This window comes from Uranotaenia lowii, chromosome 2 (genome assembly GCF_029784155.1).
Source record: "Uranotaenia lowii strain MFRU-FL chromosome 2, ASM2978415v1, whole genome shotgun sequence".
Taxonomy (NCBI): domain Eukaryota; kingdom Metazoa; phylum Arthropoda; class Insecta; order Diptera; family Culicidae; genus Uranotaenia; species Uranotaenia lowii.
In genome coordinates, this window is record NC_073692.1 from 39,488,102 (window position 1) to 39,512,312 (window position 24,211).

At 35.5% G+C, this 24,211-nt stretch overlaps 2 protein-coding genes across 4 annotated transcripts in view; both read left to right on the plus strand.

Annotated features, from left to right (window-relative positions):
• The window catches only part of LOC129746340 (uncharacterized), a 162,001-nt gene extending 145,413 nt beyond the window's left edge, over positions 1 to 16,588 (plus strand). For all 3 annotated transcript variants that reach the window (XM_055739950.1, XM_055739951.1, XM_055739952.1), the window contains exon 3: positions 16,331 to 16,588. In XM_055739950.1, the coding sequence (XP_055595925.1) occupies positions 16,331 to 16,457 (127 nt within the window). In that variant the 3' untranslated portion in view covers positions 16,458 to 16,588. The remainder of the gene's footprint in view (positions 1 to 16,330) is intronic.
• Positions 16,589 to 16,756: 168 nt separating this feature from the next.
• LOC129749146 (uncharacterized) lies at positions 16,757 to 23,824 on the plus strand. The gene is made up of 2 exons (XM_055744033.1): positions 16,757 to 17,278; positions 22,062 to 23,824. The coding sequence occupies exon 2, from the start codon at positions 22,066 to 22,068 to the stop codon at positions 23,710 to 23,712; it is 1,647 nt and encodes a 548-aa protein (XP_055600008.1). The 5' UTR covers positions 16,757 to 17,278; positions 22,062 to 22,065; the 3' UTR covers positions 23,713 to 23,824.
• Positions 23,825 to 24,211: the final 387 nt, after the last annotated feature.

A 24,211-nucleotide genomic window follows, 5' to 3' on the forward strand; every position in this document is an offset into this window, starting at 1 on the left:
TGAAACCAAATTCAGTATCTAATCTAGATAGAATAGGTCGTGAAGTAGACTGATTTTCGTACTTTTTGTTATACGACATGGTCGTAAAGTTTTATGAAAAATATAAAGTTTAATGGAACGGAGTTTACGTACTTAGTGTCGACCGGAAACTTCTAGATATTTATTATGAACCATGTGATGTTCACTATTTCGGGAGGCATCATTGTACTCCTCGGGTATAATCAGGCATTATATGTCTCTATAAAGGCCCGTTTACACTTCACGTGAAAACGAACGTGGAAAAAATTTTTTCGTCAATAACTCAATAACGCGACGAAAGTTGTTTTTCTAACATAGTGGAATCGATGGGGAATGGTTGAAAAAATAAATTTCAGCTAGACTCGTCCCTGATAGAGCTGTTTTTATTCCGGTTCCCCCATTATGGAGAAATTTCCGCGGTGAAAACCAGGGTAATCGAAATAAAAACAGTTCCAGAAGATTTTTTTACGTTTCTTTCCACTCGGACTGTAAACCGGGCTTAACATTTGTAAGAGAATAGGATAGCGGACTTATTTTGAATCAATTACAGATTTTCGACCACCTTCTTCAATTCAATTATTATCCAGTGTTCCTCTTATAAATCAATTATTCATGAACAAATTTAACAAATATAGTTGGAGCCTAGAATTAAAATATATTTGTCTATATTTTCATGATAATTGATTCCAATCGAATTGAATTGATTGGCAGAAGTACCTGAAAATAGTTTCAAAGTGGTTTAAAATATCCATCTAATGTAAAATAAGTAAGTTTTCCAAAGTATGGCTCGAGTTCTACCCCAGCAGAATTGGATGCCTAAATCGATAGTCAACAGTAGGCAAAATGTGCTACCGATGATAACACGATTGCATAATTAGGCGTCTTTTTTTTGCAACGTCAAAATTAGGTTTCATCAACGCCGGATTAAGAGGGGGGCAATGGTGGCAATTGCTCCGGGCCCCCAGCTCAAGGGGGCCCCATGAGAAGAAAAAAAATTATAAGTTTAACTATAAACAGTTAAAAAACTAGCAAACTAAATGAAAAGTAAAATTTTATAAAATCTTAGACCAGGAGGAGGGGCCCCCAAAAATATAGAGCAGTTCGGGATTTGAAACTCAGCGTTTGTAATACACATTTTCTTGAAAAAAAATTCTCCATTCTTGCTCTTTTCAATAAAACTTTCCTCAGATGCCTCCAGCTAAAGAAACATACACAAATTTTCATAAGTTCTAAAATATTTAGTGGGAAAATATACATTGTGGATCACAAGAATAAGATTGCCAAAATTTGTTCAGCAAAAATCTGGGTCGAGCGAAATCAGGTTTTTTTTTATCTTAAAACCTGGCAAACTTAATTGATTTTGAAATTGTCGACCGGAAATCCCGGCAATTTCTATGCAAATGTGGTCAAAATCTAGAAATTACTGAACAAAACTCAAGAAAAAAAATTTAACTTTTTCTTGTCAAAACTCATCCGCAAAGTTTGAAACGTAGTTTATGTTCCAAAAAATCCTTTATGACGTTCGTTAAATATAAAATTATTACAACACCATTTGTTTCAGAATCTGATAACAAGTAAGATAACGAATACGGTCTTTTTTTATTATAAAATTCCAAACTTCCAACATCCGCTATCCGAGTTGTGAAGAATGGTTCTGCTTGTTTTCTCAGAGACACAATCAATTATTTGATTGAGTATTACAATTCTCTTTTTTTCCCCTAAAGTTCGAGCCGTTCTTAAAAAAAATGTCAAAAATGCTCTTTATTCAAATTATCCATTCGTTTTCTAAAGTGAGTTTTGATTTTAGTTTTTATATTATAGACTGATTTTATTATTATCTGGATGACTGAACCTAGCACAGGCACTGGATTTTTATTTGAAACTCTAAATTGTTGAGTTCTGTTTAATTCTAATTTCTATTTTTTCCTTTAACTGAATTGGATTTGAATTCCTATATTAGAATCATGTTCTATATTCTAATGTTGATTTTAAGGAATAAAAACATCTTCATTACTCTTTTTATTTTGTCGTTTATTTAAATTCTGAAGTATTAATTTTTAATTTGCTTCATTTCTTCGAAAGATATTGAGATTTAGCTCTTCAATAAATTTGTTGTTCGACCGGGAATAATTTTGAGGTTATGTATTGGCTTTTCGGTCTTATCAGGTCAATTATAACACTTTTTATATGTGCTTCATCCAACGTTTCGAATTATATTAATTCTTTATCAAGGAACTAAAATTAAATACAGGAGCATAAAACATATTTTCTCATAATTAATATTAACATTAATTACTCACTCGGACATTCGTGTTATTGTCCAAAGCAGATGCACTCCTACAGCGTTCATCAATCGTCGGGATTCTGGGTGTCCAATATTCTGGTATCGGCCAGGGCGTCGGCGCCTACTCCGTCGTTTTGGAACACGTCCGTGGCAAAACTTCTATCACTCAACTCACTGTTTGTTATTATTGTTTGAGTTTTCGTAGTTCTTCAATACTGAATTTTGTTTGAGAAAACTGATATTAATGTATGGTAAAGGGTGTCCACGATGAAATTGCCACACACAAAATTTATTCTCAAAATTCGAGTTTTCATCCGATTACCATCAAATTTTCAGAGATATGCCAAAGTCCATACGCAAATGCCCGCACCTTGGCCTTAACCCCGGCCATAAGATTGTGCACAATTTGTGAATCAACCTTTTTTGCTTGTAAACCCATACTTTCTTCAGTTCCTCGACTGTCTTCACAACTTTAGGTCGTAGAAGGTGCTGCTTCATAATCGCCCAGTACTCCTCGATGGGGCGGAGCTCCGGAATGTGGGGAGGGTTGAACATTTTCGGCATGAAATTGACCTTATTGTCCGCATACCACTTCAGCATGTCCTTGGAGTAGTGGCATGAGGCTAAATCCGGCCAGAAGATTGTTTGGACATTGTGGGCCTTCAGAGAAGGAAGCAGCCGCTTCTGGAGGCACTCTTTCATGTATTTACACCTGTCCGTTCATCGTGTCCAGGGTCACTCCGCTTCCCGCACGTGCAGATAGCTTGCCAAACCAGGAATTTATTAGCAAATTTGGACATCTTCTGAGTGCGGACATGCTCCGGAATGCTGAGCTTATCCTTGGCCGGGAAAAACAGGTTGCTGGAGATCTGTCGGCCTTCACATATGTTTCGTCGTCCATGATGCCGCATTCAACTTACGTCAGCATGTTGAGATACAACTTCCTGGCCCAGCTTTTGGCGGACTTGTTCTGCTTCTCGTCGCGATTAGAGGCATTTTGTACCTTGAACGTTCGGAGTCCAGCCTTAGTTTTGGCCTTCTGGACAAAAATTCGGCTTAGGTGCAGCTCTTAAGCCATATCCCGAACGGAGGCGTTCGCGTTTCGGTTGAAGGCCCCAACTACGCGGTTGTGATTTTTCGTGTTGTACGGAATACTTTTTCCTTCACTTCTGGGCTTCCGATCGTAGTCAATCGTTGCTCAAATCGCTTAATCACTCGCGACACCGTGGAATTCGCGATTCCCGACGTTTTAGCGATGGAACGATGCGAGAGATCCTTATTCTCGTGATGAATGCGCAAGATTTTATCACGCAGAGTTGTTCTTTCGACTCCATTTCCACGAGTTTTGATCTCAGGACTTTAAAACTTGCCGGATGTAAACAATGCATTATGAATAAATCCACCCAAATTTTTCTAACGGTTAAAACGTCAAAGCAATTTCATCGTGGACATCTTTTATTATTTTAGATTTTTAATTCATTATCAGAATTAATTTACAATTCGTTTTTGGGACTTTTACTGACATTTTCCAGTTAATATTTTGCATTTTAAATACTGAAGCCACATATTAATATTTTTCTGCACAATAAAGCCGGAACAATTTGAATTTCTTTTTTGTCACTTGGGTTTGAAACATCACGGGGAGGGGGGATTATAATGAATAATCCAAATTTTCAATTAATAAGAACAAATTGGACGAAAGCTTACATGCAACAAACTTAAATATCACTTCATTGCACAAAATTTAAAAAGAAAATCGAGTTATTTTAGATCGAACATTTGAAAAAAAAATCGAATTCAAAAGGTGATACAATTCTAAAATTCTCCAGTTTGACTTTTGCTCGTTAAACTGTTTGAACTATTTCGAAATGAGTTTTGAAGCCTACTTTGAACGAGCAAATTGTGACGATTGTAGAACTGCGCAACTTCAATGAAGGTGTCAAGTCAATCTTCAATCTCTCTAAAAGCTGCAAACATTTGAAAACAAAAACATATGCATTTAAAAGGGCAACTTTTAAACTTGTATGAGCAAAGAAGTTCATGTGTCTTTAGAACATTGGCTCCTTCATACATGTTTCATAACATGAAAGCATCAAAAATTAGTCAAAGCCTACTATGAAAAAAATGAAAACTCTAACTTTTTTTTGTTTTGATAGATAGAGTTATATTTTATTCTGCGAGGTTGTAGAATACGCAAAAATATGAAACTTTGATGAAAACATCAAAGCTCTATCTTTTTTCAGAGCACAGTTATATAAGTTCTATTTAGGAAGTTATTATGCATCATTTTGCCAAAATCAGTACAGTTTTCGTTTTTCGTCGAATATTGATACGGATTAGGGTGGTTTGTAATCTGGCCACGCGGTTGCTAAAATCCCGAATCGATGAGTGGTGATCAGTGATGCCACAATTAAATCGGTATTTTGAAACCTGAAAAATCTTTAATCGGCACGGAAATTCCAAAAATCGATATTTGAGGTGGATATTTAACATATTTTTCTTTAAACAGAAGCTTGCAATTAAACAAAAGGTCTAAGAACTCCTATAACTGATGATTTTTATTTTTTAACTATAGCCGACTTAATGTGTATTAGCATACTGCATTTTTCAGTAACTTGGTGCTAGTTTACGTAAATTTACAGAAAAACACGGGTTTCAAATTTTAACTGAATGTCATATTTGTCATGTCTTGAATAAATTGGTTTTAAAAAAATTGTAAACTATCTGTATTGCTGACCTTAAAATTCAATGAATATTTTCCTCCAGTATTCTTAACTGAATGGAAATTAACTTTAAAAGATATCGTTTGGTAAGAAAAATAAGTGCATCGCAAGCATGGTTCACGGTTCAGGCATGTAAATTGAGTAAAAACTTGAGACCTTAATTGATGTTTGACCAGGGCCGTAGGAAGAACCGACTCATGGGGGGAGGGAGGGGGGTGGGTTGGTGACTTATTTTTACCTATGATTTTTTGCCCAACAACACACGAATAAAAAAAATAAAGCAAATTATGTTTGTAACTAGATGATTATTCATTTTTAAGTACTCATTATTAGTTTTTCTATGAAATCGTAAATTTAGAGAAGACACGAATGCCACAAGGATGATGAAGTGTCATTTAAAAAAACCTTAAAAAAGTAACTTAAAAACAGTGGTCCTTAGCCTAAAGGGTGAGCTAAATTTTTATAATGAAGCCAAAATATAAAATTTGTTTTCATCGATGGTTAAAATTTTTGAATTTGTTTAAAAGTCTGGTAGATCAAAGTTATTTGATTTGAGCATAAAATAAGTTATTTTTAGGGTAGCCTTCAATTTCTTTTTAAAAAAAACTTATTTTATACTCAAATCAAACAAGCCCAATCTTCTAAACTCTTTTGCAAATTCTTAGATTCTAATCTTTGATGAAAATAAATAAAATTTTACAAAATAAAAAACAGTAAGAGATAAAAGAATTTCGGATCAAATATGTTTGATGCAAACTTGAACTAAATTTATGATTTTAGTTTGAATTTAGGCTTCAAAAACTGCAATATTAATAATGTTTAACAATACACTGAAAAAATAAAATATTTTATGCAGATTTTTTAAGTGAAGATTAGGTACATGTTTCTTTAACTGGAAATATTTTTCATGAAGAATCAATTCCATGATAAAAATCTTGTGGATGATTTTTTTAATATAATTTGGGATATTTTGCAGGAATCATAACTTTGAAAATTTACTTAAGTTTAGATTTGTGTTAACAGTTCATCACCGCTGGTTTATGATTTTAATTTAATGATTAATGGCATTTCGGTGAACTATACATTCTAATAGGAAGAATTTCAAATGAAAGTAATGAAAATTATAGACGGATAGATTAGATTAGGAAGCATGAAAGGTGTTGAAAACAAAACAAAATCAATTGGCAAAGAAAAGGGGGGAAATATGGGGAAATAAAAATGCAGTTCACTAATTGATGTGCATGGCTTAAGAAGTAGGGACGTTGACGGTTACTCAAAGTGCGCGAAACAATAAAGTAGTAGCGTCGCCGTGCAAACAACGAACACCCGAAAACAGCTTACACATCGATCGAACCAGCTCTCGCAATAGAAAACTTCATCTGAGCCGGCCGTACATTTCCTTTTGTCCGATCGGGGTACGAAAAACACGTGCTTCGATCCATCCATGTATCATTGTATAGATCAATGCAAAGTCAGCCTATCGACTTTGCTTCTTCTAGACAATAATACGATGTGGGACAAATGGTCTTGTGAGGCAAGAAGTTTTCTCAAATCACGCTCTTGGCTCATTTTCAACACCTTTCATGCTTCCTAATCTAATCTATCCGTCTATAATTTTCATTACTTTCATTTGCAATTCTTCCTATTAGAATGTATAGTTCACCGAAATGCCATTAATCATTAAATTAAGTTTAGATTTGTGATTTTCAGTTGAATTGTATGTACAAACTAATTCTGATTAAAAATATGATACAGACCCCGTTCGTTTTTGGCAACATTTGATTTTGGCAACATTCGATTTTGGCAACATCCGATTTTGGCACATGTGCCAAAATCGAACGGTTTTTAAAATCAGCATTATCTTTTAGTTTTCGTTATAACAGGACCAATTTAATTTAGACTAACACCATAAATACGTTTTTATGTTCGGAAATGGTAATAAAATGCAACAATAAAAACAATTTTTTTTGAAAATTGATAAAATACTCAAAATTGACAAAAAGATGAAAAATTCAAAAAGTAAAAAAACAAATTCAAGCAAAATACTGGAAATGACAAAAACAACTAAAAAATGATGAAGAACGACAAAAACAGCAAATATGACAAATGAAAACAAACATTATAAACAAAACAAGAAAAGTAGAAAATGCTTTAAAAACATGATGAAAAAAATTTAAAAATGACTACGAATGGTCGAAAATTGACCAAAAATAACGTGTTTGATAATATTAACAGTTATTTTGATAAAATAACTGAAACAAATTTGAGAAAAAAAAACCGTTCGATTTTGGCAACATTCTATTTTGGCAACACAAAATGTACGGGCGTGTTGCCAAAATTGAACGGGGTCTGTATTTGGAAATTGAATTGATAAGCAAATTTTTAAGTTCATGTTCTCTTGAATTTCTCAACTATTTTATGTTGATTGAAAAACTCAGTCAATTGAACTTTGAATCTGTTTCCAAATTTCTATACGATTTTTGAAATGTACAAAAATATGATTTAGGAATCTTACTTCTAGATTAGAACTTTATCATCCAAGCCTTTGAGCCCTCATTCATGAATCTATTATTTTAATTCTGTAGAGCTGGTTTCATTCATCATTTGAATGATTGATTTTTGATCTGTTTTGTGAATGGTTAAAAATGTGAATTTCAAATGATGAAACTGAATCTGAGTTTTCAATTTTGGATCGCCACCTAGAAGCTTTATATGTTTAAATTTTGTGCTAAAATAAAGTTTAAGAATTTCGAATATGAATATAAAACAATATTCTTCTATTTTTATAATTTGAAATCTACTGAAAATGCAAGTGATTTTCGAGAAACATTAGTCAAATTTTATATGAAATGTAAAACCGAATTTGAGCCAGGATTTCAAAGCAGCTTTCCATTCTTAATTTCTTATGATTACTAGAACTGAAAATCAAGAATCATAAACTTGATACAGAATCAGAAATACGAAAATATGTCGAAATATAATTTTTGTTATGGGAATATGGAACCAGAAGCTTCAAAATGGGTTTGATTTAAAATTTAATATTCAGAACAGAAATTTAATAATCAGATTGCCAGATTGCCTGGTTTTAACCTGATTGGCCCGGATATTTAATATAAAATTTGGGAAAAATCCGGTCCGCCTCGTTTCCTGGATTTTATTGGAAAAGCCCGGATTTTGCCCGGATTTGTTTTCATTCTCATTCTTAAATCAAACTAAAAAAAAACAAATTGTGTTATTTTTTTTTTAATTATGCGTCCAAAATTTTTGCAGCAAGTTTCAAAAAAATAATCATGAAAGATTTTTTAAAGTTTTTTTTTTAGATTTTTGATGAGCAATTCCTAGGTTTTGACCAAAATTGCCCGGTATTGCTTGGATTTTGGTCGACAATTTTGAAATCAAATACCCGGCTTTTGCCAGGTTTTAATATTAAACAGCATGGATTTGTCCGGATACGTGCTGAAAAAAATCTGACAACCTTATTCTATGAAGCAGTGAGAAAATTTTGAAAACTGTAGCAGATTTTAAGCTTGGGATGTATTTTTGAGGTTTTTGCATTAGTTTTTAGTCGAGATAGTTATTCTTGAATATCTTTGCTCTATTATCATAATTTGATTGTGAATTTAAAATTTTGAGTCTAGAGTAGAATACCTCGCTTGCTTTTTTGGACCCTCATGAGGGGGGGGATCTAATTTATACGAGAATTGGACCAATGGAATTAGATCAGTGAATCCTCTGGCAACCCCAGTTGTGTTCCATTAACTGTCAAAGGGTTTCATCTCATCAATTTTAGACCAATACTTATATCGGTTTTGTTTTTTTTTTATTTATTTTTTTTTTTGTTATTCTTTATCTTAAAGCATACATAAAGTCAAAAATGTCACTTAGTTCACTAAATTTTTATTTAAAAATTTCTGGGACCTTCAACTCTATTAAGTGTACAACATGAAATCTTTCAGCTTATGATTCGTTAGACTTGATTAGACCAAAAGCAAATCAATTCTATTATATAGTACAGTGCATTTCAGTTAAGTGTTATTGCAGCCCGTTCAACCAATTTGTGAAGAAAATGTTGTTTAAGTGGCTTCCAAATTATTATAGATTATAGAAATATAGAGATTATTTTTTCGCCGGAATCTTATTTAAATTGCCTTATATTATTCACCACCTTTTTCGACTCAATTGTCCGAATTATAGAAAGATGGAAGTTTTATTGATTTTTCAAATTTTTTAACAAATTTCCAAAGAAACCCATTTTTACACAAATTACACAAAGGTTTTTTACACGCTGTCAAATTTGCTGTTTACATGTATGACTTGAAATATTTTTTCTCAAATAACGTGTTAGTTTGCGAGAACCATGGAAAATAACAGTTGATGAGGCACAAAACCGTGAAAATTGAAGTCATGTAAGAAAAATTTAGCAAAATCAATTTGCGTCAAAAACAAAATCTTAGTGGACATTCTATGATTAATTTCTGCTGATGGTAAACGTATGAGTTTGACTACACAATTATGCTTTTTTAAGATTTTCCTAAATGTTCCGCTTTTTTTCGTGCAATGTCCCGCATTTTTCTGAGAGTATCTGCCAAGCCTACTATAGCATGAAAACTAAGACCTTTTTAATCATATTCCGTTACTCCATTGCTGTAGCTAATTGGAGAATCATCGTTTCCAACCCGATTTGCAAGGACACAGTTTCAATAAACCCATTTGCGTTATCAGGGAAATTGACACTCGAAGGATTGTCCATCTGTTCCATCTATGCACCTCAGATGATAGCATTGAGTATGGATACAGTCAACTCTCTAACAGATCGACCTAATTGTTACTTTTCCTTTTCTTCAAATATACTTGAAGGTAGAGCAGTCATGAGTTTATAAAAAAAAAAAAATTGAATTTAAATTGATATTACATATGAATAAATTTTGTTATGAATATTCGTGTTTTGGTGTAGTCGTACAAATCAACCAAAAAAGAAAGCAACGGGGGAGCGTGACTGTCACAAAAAGTCCATACACCCCTGTGTTTGTGACCATAATAAAGCCGAATCATTCTTGGATCTCGAGCTCGAGTGGCTTTGACTGTAATTCCGTGGATGAACCCAACACCTTTCCTCCTCCCTCTTCCTCATTGCCATTTGAGCAAAAGATCCGCTCGACAAAAGCCATTGTTTGAATAAAAATGGCGCTCGCGTGCATGGGAAAACATTGCCTGTTTCCTGAAGCCCCCTTTCCCCCTTGTTTTTATCGGTCTCCAGCCACCATAACGAGACAAGTGCGGTGGCCAAATAAACAAACAAAAGAGTGAAACTTCATTGTGTTCCGGATCCGGATCCCGCTGAGGGAGGTCTAGCCTCGATTCGGTTCGACTTTCGGTGCATTTGGAGGTGCCTTTTTTTGCGCCAGAACCGTCTGTTAATTCCTGGAATGTTATTTTCGTTTCGATTCCGACCGACCGACCGACGACGGCCAAGCGAGGTGCGTGTCCTTCATGGTGTCATGTTATGGAACAGGGGTTGGGTACCTTTTTTTTTCTCGAAAGAGAGGATGACTCGGCGAAAAAAATTTTGGTGAAAACTCTTGAATTGGAAGAAGCTAATTGGCAAGGGTGGTTTGTTTGTTTGCCGAATGTATATCCGCTGAAATTAATGGAAATGAAGATTGGCTCACTATCACTGAATTGAGTGAGTTTTAATAAGAGCGAGATAATTTCAAACATTCTGTGGGCACGGTCCTAGTATTTTTTTTAATAATTTTTCTAAATAAATCAGTAAATTTTTTCGGCAAAAAACACTTATTGCAGTGATTCCTCAGACATTTTTAGACGTTTTCTTCTGGAAAAAAAGATGATAAAAATAATGGTTTTGAAGGTGGAAAGTTGATACCATGGGTTCACCGATTCACCGCTGTTTCTGTCTATATACATATGTGCTTACATGCATTCTCAATTTTTAAGTTAAAAAATGCCAAATTTAACGTGTACACTCAAAGAAGAGGTTGCGAAACTCCAATGCGAAAATACGCTGAAAAGTGCATTGCGTCAAAAATTATATGATTGTTTTCCTGTCACTGGCATAAAGATTCAAGCTCTTGGGAAAACGTGTACAGCACACACTAGGAGAATACCTACTTATTTTCTCCTATATTCAAATTGATAGGACATCTGTTTTATATACGTGAGAGCAATTTTTCTGTTTAAATCTCTTACAGTTATTGAGAAATTTTGTAAATAAAGTAGTCAAAATAGCCTGTTTCCGAACCCGAGCGGGCCAAATGCGCATATTTATGTTTTTAGTTATGTTTTAGTTCCACTTGCAATATTATCGTATGATTTAATTGAAAATGGTAGTAACTTTGTTACGCATACGTCAAAGCTGAAGTTTTGGCGAAATTGTAGATATCACTAGTTTTATTTGCCATAAAACATAGTCAGGGATGGGATGAAGGATATGCCAAAAATAAATGAAATTTTTATATAAATAAATTAAAATAAAAGTTGAACTCGGCAACACTGAAGAAAAAATTACATAAAAAAATTTCTATGGCAACATTTTATTATTGTCAACACTAGGCAAAACAAACAAAACAAAGTACGTCATTGATCTATTCTTGTGAGCGACAGACGTGGCTGAGTGAATCTCTGACTTTAGATTCGTAGGTATCGTAAAATCACGAAAATGCATTGGTTGGTAGAACAATCACAATGAGCGCAAATTTTCAAGGCTGCTGAAACGATTGCTTGTTCATGATTAGGTCACCGGTGAAAAATTGGATTGGTTCAGGGAGCGCAGATTTTTAAGCCTGCTGCTACGATTGTTTGTTAATGGTTTGATCATCCGGTAAAAAGACTGATTGGCGAAGAGAAAGCATATTTTTAAGGCTGCTATAACGATTGTTTTTTTTTATGATTCGGCCATCGGTGAAAAAAGGATTGGCTCAGGGAGCGCAGATTTCTGAGGCTACAGCCAGGACTGTTTGATAATGATTTGGCTACCCGGTGAAAACACGAATTAGCAAAAAGAGGATAGATTTTCAAGGCTGCTTTTACGAATGTTTGTTTATGATTCGGCTTTCGGTGAAAAAACGGATTGGCTCAGGGAGTTTGAAGACGGTTTGAAGACGGACTGGCTAAGAAAGTGCAGGTTGTTGAGGCTACTGCAACTTTTTTTTTATGTTTCGGCGCGGTAAAAAAAAAACAGAACGACAGGAAAAGCACAGATTGGAAGGCTGTTGCTAAGAATTTTTTCGAATTGTTTGAGTAGACTGAGTCGATTTTACGTCATTTTCGAATTTCTCAAACCCTAGGGTCTAAAAAACTTTGTTTTGGTCCAAAACTTATACATGTTTTTTTGCAGAATTTTAAAGTAACATTTACATGAGTAAATTTGAACTTTTAGGATTTTTTGGAAAAATTGAATATTTTGTACTGAGGGTATATCTTTTGGCATTAAAAAACAATAAATTCAATTGACATCACTGCTGGATACTTAGCGAGGTATTGCATGACTACTTTGAAATAAAAGTTTTAATACAATACTACGCAAGACTCCAGCAGTGATGTCAAAAGAATTTCTCGTTTATCAATGCGAAAAGACATACCTCTGTAAAACAGCGAATATTTTTTGCCCAGTAAAACAAGAGCCTACGATCTTCAACAAAGTTGTTTCGTGGGAAACTTCCTTTAGAAAATTTATGAATAGGCACAAACACGGTCAGCTGGTTCGGTTCCACAAAATAAACAAAAATTATGTTGATTTTTCAGAACAACATATTCAATTTTCCCATTCAAACCTGAAAGTTCAAATTTACTCATGCAAACATTACTTAAAATTTCTGCTAAAAATCATGGATTAGTTTTGGACCAAGACGAAGCTTTTTAGACCCTTGGGTTTTAAAATTCAAAAATGACCCAAATCGATTCAGTCTATCGTTTTTGCTTTTTTAAACCTGTCTATGTTTAAAAAAAGCTGGAAAAAATCGAAAAAAAATCTGACCCGAAAAGTACAGATTTGAAAGGTATTTACTAAAAATAGAATGTGGAATTAGGATGAAGGATATTTGGGAACAAAAACAACAGTTTTTTGCTAAGAATGGAATGTAAAATCTAGTTAAAGTTTTTTTTTAATTCAATTCCATTTTAGAGATTAACAAAAATTGAAAAATACACAGTTTTTCTTTAGAATAAAGGTGCAAAAGAAGGTAGGGATGAGATGAAGTATATGTAGAAAATAAATAAAGTTTTTATGTGAATAAAATAATACTTAAGATGAATTCGGCAACACTTAAGAAAAATTAAATAACATAAATTTTATATGGCAACACTAGGCAAAACAAACAAAACAAAAACAGTCATTTATCTGAACATAAAATGCATGTGATTTTATGCTTCCAGGCATTCTAAAGAAATGCATCGTTCCGCATATTTCCACCGTTTTTCTTGCACAAATCACTTTAAATAAATATTCACCCATAGACAAAATACAGAATCAAACATGTCTGATCATGTTTAAGTGTCGACGCTTTTGAGAGCATTGTTGATATTTATTCCGGCCTTATAGGTAGAAATGCATTTTTTTTACACATCGGATTTTTTTTCTTCTTATGAGTAAGGTTCATAAGGTTGTTATAATGTATTTTTGTAAACGGAGGTTTTTTATATAATGGTTTTAAAATGTTTATTGAACTCTTTTCAGGCTATTCAGGCTTCTGAGAAGCTTTTGGTTGATTAATAAAAAAATGTCACTCTCTGTAATTTTTTTAATCAAGGTAATCTGCCAAAAAAAATTTTAATCCAAACATTATTTTTTTCTTTATTACAGAAATTTTTAGGCATATTCTGCTTTGTGTGGCATTTTTGCGTAGAACCTGAACGCATACGTAAACAAGTTTAAAAGCAAAACTTTCACATTTGAAGATTTGGGTGAAATTTTCTTATTTCTGTCATTGAGTTATCCAACCAACCAAATCTTCATCATTTCGTACGGAATATTTACAAAATATACATTGTAAAGAAAGGGACATAAAATTTAAATAATACCACACATTAAAGGCTCTTTCCTTCGCCCACATCTCCTTTTTCCGAGTCATCATCATTGGAAATCATTATATTCAACAGCTTCAATCAAAATCTGCGAATTTTCAGTAGCGGATTTCAAAAAAAATAAACAACCTAATTTATTAAAAGTTTTTTTTTTGAGTAAAACTCTTGCATAGAATCATCAACAATTTTGGATAAGTTCAGAACAAAGTATACTTATTTATGCAGATGCAGTTTTCAGCAAAAAAGTTAAAATTATCGAAATGTCACACTGGCGTAGAATGGCAGTTTAAGTTACTACGTATTGGTAATTAACTAGCAAGATTTGGAAATTAACTAACAAGATTTAAAAGGCGCAAACTTTACCGTAGGCACTTAAGCGCCATCCACTAAGTGCAGATGTACCAACGGTCATAGATTTAGTTAGCCCGGACTCTTACCGCAGGGGGGGACAATTTAAATTTGCGCGAATCTCGTGTTGAAGGTTTGGCAATCTCAAGGGAAAAATAAAAAAATAGCAAATGAAATTCAAAAGCAAAAATGACTTACCGACGACGCACCGATTCCTTACGTTCAGCGTCTTAGCGCAGACCTTCAACTGGCCTCCAAGGACCAGGTTCGACAACCAGTAGGCACTTCCAACTTCCACTAACCGACTCCCCGTTTAGACCGAACCGAATGCGCGGAACAACAGCGTCGGAGATTGCCAACCTCAACGACTTTTGGGTTTTTCGATACGGCCACACAACTTCCACTTCAACAACGACTACGAGTATAAAAAAATACGATATTTCGATTTCGACGAGCGACTTTTCCGATCAGCGTCTGGAGTCCAAGAGAGCGACCCCCGGGTCACCAGCTAGCAAGAAGGCTTCCCGATTGCCTCCCCCTATGAGGTTGGCTTCGGGTTTTTGCCAAGACAATGCTTGTAAATCGCACGCGAAATTTAAGCATTTCTTCTTATCGGTTGAAATGGACGCTACTTCGACTAGCCATCTTTACTTTTGGTAGCCCTCTTGATGTCGGATCGTGAAGTTCAATCCGTATCAACAAGGCCGCTTCCTCATTTGCTACCTAGAAATATTTATCTTGAGATTGCCTAAATAGAATAAAAATATAGATATAAAATAAGTTGCAACGCAACAAAGTGTTTTGAGACTCTAGCATTTTTTTACACTATTCAAATTTCATGAAAACCTAATCCTGGTTCGATATCCAGGATTGAATTGATTTGATCTACTGCCTTAATCCTTAAATAGAGGCCTACGTTCGAAAAGATGTGAATACTTACATCCGATTACATATCTGCCTCAAGGGATTTGAATTGATAACCCTCGAATAGCAATAACCTATCAGGCAAATGGAGAATCGGGTCAACTCCAATCCGGATTCCGAATAGAAAATGTCCTAATCGACTCCATTGGATATATCTAGATGTGTGGAAGCAGTAGGAACTCAAGAGACAGAAAAAAAATGTTTTCAGAACCATTCGATGTACTGCAGCCCGGATGCTTCCGATGGACACAGAAAATATTCCGGTTTTCTAGAAATTCAAATTCACTTTACAGTCAACATTCCCACATCTGGGACGAATAAATGATAACAAGTTTTTCACCCCCGTTTTTTGCCTAGCCTATTTTTTAGGCTGATGGGAAATATCGAATCCTTACATTTTCCGAGCTTTTCCGACGAAACGCAATCGAATTGGTTTGTTCTGCTCGGAAAAGTCCCACCAGAATGGTTGAATCGAAACAAAATATGGCTTGAAGAACCCCTGAAAAAAGGTTCTTCCAGTCAGAAATTTTCTGCTCCCAAGCGCCCGATTTGAGCATTGGGAGATCATTTCGTACAGCCCTTCATTTTTGTGAATGTTTCCCAGTGTTCCGAGGTGGCCACCTTTTTGTGGGCTTCCCAAAATCGATTCCAATCGTCGTCGTCGTCGGGTGGTGGTATTATTTGCATAAATTTGTGCAAAATATTTGCAATATGTGAGCGCGCACTTCCAAGTTTCGATTTGGTGGCGAGCAAATTTACTACTTGCCAAATTCCATATCCGGAAAATGCGATCAAAAAGATACACTTCCCGGATAAAGTTGTGCCGGAAATATTTTCCCACTTCCGCTAAGCGAACTTTCCGAAGAGATTTACGCCTTATCTTCCGGGCACAACTTTTCAATACTAATACACGGGGGGCAGTAAAAACTTACCCTCAAGTAGCATACACATACACCCGGCTGGCAGCCAATAAAACTCGTTTATCTTTTCCCAGAGAACCCAAAAGTTGTGCCCAGCGACCAATAACTCGAGACAACGTCTCGCTCCCAGTAAGATATTTCCGGGATGCGTATCGATGGAAATATTATGAAACCGGAAAAAGATGCGGGCCAAAAAGTTAAATCGGAGAACCCCTCAAAAGCAGCAGCCGGCAGCAATAATGATAGCAAAGGGATTCCTCGGGTTTTTATGGGAGCGCGTCCTCGCTTTTTTACGCACCATTTCTGACCCACCATTCGAATGGAGGAAATCAATCAATCAATCGGAGGAATGAAATGCCGAAAAAAGTGAAACGTTCTCTGATGTAGTGTTTAGAAGGGTGAAGGCGGATGAGTAAAGGTTGATTTGCTTTTTTTTCGCCTAAATTGAGCGATCGCATATGATTTGGATAAATTGATTGTGTTTGGATGATATGTCAGAAAAAAGTTGAAAATTTCTGAATCTTTGTAAATATGAGTTAAGGAAGTAACAGCACTGGAACAGGAATCAATCGCAACACATGCACCGGGTACACACGCTGGCACCCAGACAGCATGGTCAGCGATATTGAACTCCAAGTTCAAGTAAAGAGGTTCCCGTTCCCACCAGACGGCAGCGAAGACGACACCAGCCACGCGAATTGTCGCTCGGTGCCAATTAGGGAAAACGCCAGGGAACGAAAGGTTTAATATAGAGACAATAAATCATTACTGTTCAAACCGTGAAGTCGTGTAGTTCGTAGTTTAGTTTTTTTAAAAACGAAAAGTCCCGTCTCAATAATTTAACTGGCGCAGTCGGATCGGATCTAGACTGAGTGTGATAAAGTGTGCTGCTTCCCGGACTTTACCGATTGGCGAGTGGATATCGTTGATTTGTGGAGGAGACCGAAAACACATTCAGGACGGACCATCGGAGAAAACGGAAAATAAATTGACGGACTATCGGAGACAACGGAAAACAAATCGTAAGTCAGATTTTTTTTTTAACTATCTTACTTTCTACTATAACAAACTTCACTGCAATCGATGACAATACTAACTAGTGAAAAGTGAATAAGTGAAAAAGTGAACAGCAAAGATTCAAATAAAAGAAAAATAATTAAACTAAACAAACCAATAAAAAAATTATAAACAAATTCTAAATAAAATAAATTTAAAGCAATCACAAATAATGGATCAAGCTAGACAGATTGCTGAACTGCAATCCTTGCTTCAAGCAAAGGATGAGCAGATCCAGCAGCTGCATATGGAAGCTGTAGGTGCTGCTGAAGCGGTGCAAGCCGCCCAAGCAGCAGCGCATAATGTTACGGCATTAGGTCAGCGCCAACCTACACAAATTGAGATAATCATGAAAGGGAGTCAGATCCCTGACACGATTAAATTCCTTCCCACCTATGGGGGAGATCCAAAGTTGCTTGCAACTTGGATTGACTCCGTTGATAGAGTGTTAGGTTCGGTTGCTGAGGCTAGGAACCTACCAATTTACTCAATCTGGCTTGGTCAAATAAGGAACAAAATCATAGAAAAAGGGAACGAAGCGCTTTTGAAAAACCACACTCCACTAAATTGGGAGAATATTAAACAAACACTTTTGAACTATTTTGGAGATAAAAGAGATCTCTCCACCCTAACAAGTAAAATAGCGTACCTTAAACAGAAAAACAATTCGCTAGATGAATATTACCAAGAATGTGAGGGGTTGTTCTCCGACATAAACGGTAATATTCATCTCGATCAACTTAATAGAGGACATGAAGCCGCTATTATGAGAGTGATTGAGATCCAAATAAAAAATGCATTCGTAGATGGGCTCAATGAAGGGTTAGCCACCTACACTAGAACGGGTAGGCCAAATACTCTTCTTGAAGCCTACCAAATAGCAAAAGAATTCGAAAATGCGGATCTGAGAAGGAAAGATAAACTAGGATACAAACCAATATACAAACCCTTACCATTTAGGCCTTCTCTTCCAATTATGGCCAACACAAAATTAATGAATAATTATAAAAGTGGACCACCTCTTCCACCAAAACAAAGAATTGAACGGATGGAAGTGGACCCTTCCATTAGGGTAAACTACATGAACAGACCTCATCAACCACATCGCCCACCTCCGCAACAAACCCAACGACCCCCATATCGTGGCAACAATAATAATAATTATTTCAGATCGTATGGACCGCCTAGGTTTCACGTGGAAGAACTCACTTCTCACGAAACCGAAGACACAACGGAACAAATTGATGACCTAAATTTTCAAGTTGCACCCCCGAAAGAGGAAACGACTTAAATTTTATTCCCTATATCAACATAGAAACGAATAAAGGAAAACTTAAATTCCTCATTGATACAGGCGCAAATAAGAATTATATAAGCTCGAAAAATGTTAATTTGGAGAAGTGCCGATACACTAAACCCACTAGCGTGCGGAACGTCGGAGGCTCCTTCAAAATTAACCAATTTGTAAAATTTAATCCCCTTCCGACAATTCCATCTACAGGACAAGAAGTATTCCTCGTATTCGATTTTCACCCCTTTTTCGATGGACTTATAGGGTACGAAACGTTACAAAAATTTAAAGCCATCATCAGATCAAGCGATAACATTTTACAAATAGGTAAACACAATATACAAATGGAGAGGAAGTATCCAGACACAACAGTCATTAATTTTAATGCGCTTGAGAAGAAATTTATTAATGTCTCAACAAATGTAAAAAATGGAGATTTCCTTATTGAAGATGATTTAAATCTAACCGAAAATATTTTTATTCATGCTGGATTATATAAAGCAAGCGATAACCGATCCCTAGTAATGGCAGAAAACATTTCAACGAAAATGGAAAACGTTAAGCTGTCGAACAATCTTACATTTGAATTAAACAACTTTGAACTGAATTCATTTGAATATCCTGAAGTCAACAAAATCGTTTTCGAAAATTTAAGGATTGATCATCTAAATGACGAAGAAAGAAATGGACTTTTGAAAGTCATATCTAATTTTCAAGATGTTTTCTACAAAGAGGGTGACAAATTAACTTTCACTCATGCTATCAAACACAGAATTGATACTACAGATGAGTTACCCATATTTTCTAAATCGTACCGTTACCCCTTCTGCCATAGAGCAGAAGTGCAACGACAAATTTTGAAGATGCTAGAACAGGGCATAATTGAACATTCGACAAGCCCTTGGTCTTCACCAGTTTGGGTAGTGCCTAAGAAGCTTGATGCTTCAGGCCAAAAGAAGTGGAGATTGGTAATCGATTACCGTAAGCTGAACGCAAAAACGATAGATGATCGATACCCAATCCCCAACATTAATGATATTTTAGATAAATTAGGTCGAGCGAATTACTTTTCAACCCTCGACTTAGCATCTGGGTTTCACCAGATTGAGGTTGAACCCAAGGATATTCCGAAAACAGCATTCAGCGTCGAATTTGGTCATTATGCTTTCCGCAGAATGAGCTTCGGATTGAAAAATGCACCAAGTTGCCTGCAGCGTATTCTCGACAATATTTTAAGGGAACATATTGGAGTAAGATGTTTCATCTACATGGATGACATAATCGTATACTCCACTAGCTTGACAGAACACCTAGAGAATTTATCCAAAATATTCCAGACACTAAGCAAATTCAACTTCAAAGTGCAATTAGATAAAAGTGAATTCCTGCACAAAGAAGTTGCATTCTTAGGTCATATCGTAACGTGCGATGGAGTTAAACCAAATCCTGATAAGATAGAAGTAATACAAAATTGGCCGATACCAAAAACAGAGACACAAGTTAAAAGCTTTCTAGGTATCGTTGGATATTACCGAAAATTCATTAGGGACTTCGCGAAAATTGCCAAGCCCTTGACAAAAGCACTTCGGAAAGGCGAAGCAATTTTGCATGATCAAGAGTTTATAGAAGCCTTCAACAAATTGAAAGCAATTTTGACTAGTAGTAGCATTCTACAATACCCTGACTTTGAGAAACCATTTATTTTAACTACGGATGCCTCTAATCATGCTTTAGGAGCTGTACTTTCCCAAGGTAAAGTAGGCAGCGACAAACCTATAGCTTTCGCATCACGAACATTGAACAAAGCAGAGGAAAAATATTCCGCAATAGAAAAAGAACTTTTGGCCATCGTATGGGCCTGTAAATACTTTAGACCCTATCTTTACGGTCAAAAATTCACCTTGTATACAGATCACAAACCTCTGGTACACATCTCAAATTTAAAAGATTGTAATAATAGACTATTCCACTGGAAAACCTATCTTGCTGATTACGATTTTGATGTTCAATATCGACCAGGAAAACAAAATGTGGTCGCAGACAGCCTATCCAGAATTCAAAATGATTTGAACATAAACGAGGATTCTGACCTAGGAGAAATCGAGAGCACATCATCCGATGACGCAACTGCACACTCTGCAGACACGGATGATTCCGAATTCATCCCATGCACAGAAAAAGCGGTAAATGAATTCGGTAATCAAATAATTTTAAAAATCGGTGAAGTAGACCAAAATAACTATGAAACGATATTTCCCAGGATGTTCAGAAGAACCATTACAAAATTTCATTATGGCGTACCAGCCATATTCAAAATATTCAAAGAATATATGGATCCAAAACGACAAAACTGTATCTTTTGTCCAGAAAATCTAATTGGTTTAATCCAAACCGTCTATAAAAACTACTTCCAAAGATGCAAATCATTTAAAATATTTATTTCACAGAAAATGCTTATAGATCTTCAAACATTGGAGGAACAAAATACTTTAATAGAACAAACACACAACTCCGCCCACCGAGGAATTTGGGAGAACAAAACACAAATTAGTAGACGTTATTTTTTCCCGAAAATAAAATACAAAGTCAAGAAATTTATAAAATTATGTCGCATTTGCAATAAAAACAAATACGACAGAAAACCGTTCAAAATTGCACTTGGTAAGACCCCAGAAGCATCAAAACCAATGGAAATCCTCCACATTGATGTTTTTATATCTCAACCAAACATCTTTTTAACCGCTCTAGATAAATTTTCGAGATTCGGTATAATCATCCCCATAAAATCCCGAACAATAGTCGACCTCAGAAAAGGCCTCTTAAAGTTATTTTCGCTATATAGTATCCCTCAACATGTTGTTTGCGATAACGAGCCGGCATTGAAATCTATGGAAATCAGACAATTAATGGAAGATTTCAATATCGACGTCCACTTTATTCCCCCTAATCATAGCACAAGTAACGGATCAGTTGAACGATTCCATTCAACACTGGCCGAGATCTACCGCTGCACAAAAGCAGAATGGCGAGATCACCGTAACATGAGTAAAAAAGAACTTTTTAGAATATCTTGCACTCTTTACAACAACACGATACACTCCGCTACCAAACTTAAACCAAGAGAGATATTTTTCGCACTCAAAGACGGAGATGATCGACCTCTAGGATTAGAACAAATAACCCAATACAAAGGCAGATTCTTCAACGAAGTTCAAGATACAAACAAGAAAACACAAAATCTAAATTTAGAATACCACAACAAAAATCGAATTGAACCTCCCCACGTTGAAGAAAACCAAACAATTTTCAAAAAAGTACAAGATATTCGAAAAAAGACAAATGAAAAGTTCACCCCGGTCAACGTAGCACGAGACAAAGGCAGAACACTACTTGACCAGAGCGGACGAGAAATTCATAAAGATAATGTAAAAAATATCTAACAGTTTTTTATTTTTCAGAAAGATGTCGACACAAGGGAAACTCAGGACACCCCTAATATTCCTCATCCTAACATCGTTATCCATTTCCCACCAACAGTCAATTCAGATAAACGATATCACAAACAACGCAGGAGCGTTGATTCTCAATAGGGGGGAAGGGAAGATAATTGCTGGTTATGATAGGTTGCTACACATAATAGATTTTAAACAATTTGAAATCTCAATATCAATTATGGAAAATATTATCGGTCAAACGAAAAACGCATCAAGCGAATTATCACAAATCATAGACATGAAATTCAGAGAAATAAAGTTTCTTTTCGGCACCCTTAATCCAAAAGCAAAAAGGAATAAGAGATCAATTGACATTTTAGGTAGCTCAATTAAATACATTACAGGAAACTTAGACGCCGAAGATCTTAAGATAATAAACTCTGATCTAAATCAAATAAGAAATAAAGGAAACGTACTTGTAAAACAAAATAACCAGCAAATCAAAATAAACTCTAAATTCGAAAACAGATTAAACTTAATAAATACAGAAATTAGAAATCACCAAAATACTATAAATAAAGTTTTAGAAAATGACAATTACCTAATATCTGAAAACCAGAAAATATCGATAATATTTCAGTTAGACACCTTTCTAGAAAATTTAAAATCAATAGAGTACGCTATATTGCTTTCAAAAGTTAACATTATTAGTAAACTCATTCTCACACCCAATGAAATAGAAGTTATTATAAACGAGGTTAAAGATCAAGGAATAGATATTCAGCACCTGAGCGACATCAACAACCTCCTGACGACCACCACCATCTACACGGAATCATCAGTCATCATTTGCGTCAACATTCCGAAGTTCCAACCCACGACCTATCAGAAATTCGTCATCGAGCCTCTACCCATCTTCAACCACTCTGTAAAGGTCATGTACAACAAAGTTTTCACCAATCAAGATGAAATTCTTGCCATAAAATCAGAATGCCGAGAAAGCAACAAAGTCACAATCTGCGAGAGGAGACAATTAGTTGACATCAGCAATAGCCATTGCGAAGCTCCACTTCTAAAGGGACGACAAGGACAATGTCCTTCTTCGGAAAAGCCAACATCAACAGAAACCAGAGTAATCGCCCCAGGAACATTATTGGTTATTACCATCAATCAAAAAATAGCAATCAATAGCACCTGTGGAATACCAGCAAGAACATTGACCGGAATTCACTTCATTACATTCCACAATTGTTCGATTTACATAAAAAACGAGCTTTTCGAAAACTACGAGCTCAAATTTAACCACGCATCAGTTCTACCAATGCAATTAACTAACATAAAAACATTGCATATAGAACGGCACGTAAATTTAGCAGAGTTACACGAACTTAACCTGATAAACAGACGACACTTAGAAACAGTGGACTTCAAATACCGGCTTAGCTTGGGAACGTTCAGCACCGTCATCCTTCTCATACTTGCATTGTTGGGCCTTGGCATTTACAAGTGGAAAAATTCGAAACCAATGGATTGCTCGGGACGAGCAAAACTTAAGGGGGGACGAGTTAAGGAAGTAACAGCACTGGAACAGGAATCAATCGCAACACATGCACCGGGTACACACGCTGGCACCCAGACAGCATGGTCAGCGATATTGAACTCCAAGTTCAAGTAAAGAGGTTCCCGTTCCCACCAGACGGCAGCGAAGACGACACCAGCCACGCGAATTGTCGCTCGGTGCCAATTAGGGAAAACGCCAGGGAACGAAAGGTTTAATATAGAGACAATAAATCATTACTGTTCAAACCGTGAAGTCGTGTAGTTCGTAGTTTAGTTTTTTTAAAAACGAAAAGTCCCGTCTCAATAATTTAACTTATGTATGTATCTTCAAGAAATTGATAAAAAAATCATAAACAAACTGATGACTTCAGGGAAATACAAAAAACAAATTTTTTATTCCAAATAACCATGAAAATTCCACAACCTCCTTTCAGAAAAAATAACCCCAAATCCTTCTGAGACTGGAAATCCTTTTTTTCACTACATTCTAGATAGTCAAAAAAAGTTTATGTGCATAGTATCTTATAATCAAGATTCCTGTAAGAACAGAAAAACATTAATAAGCATTGCAAATTAGCTTACCATTTTATGTATCCAATCCTTGATAGATTTAA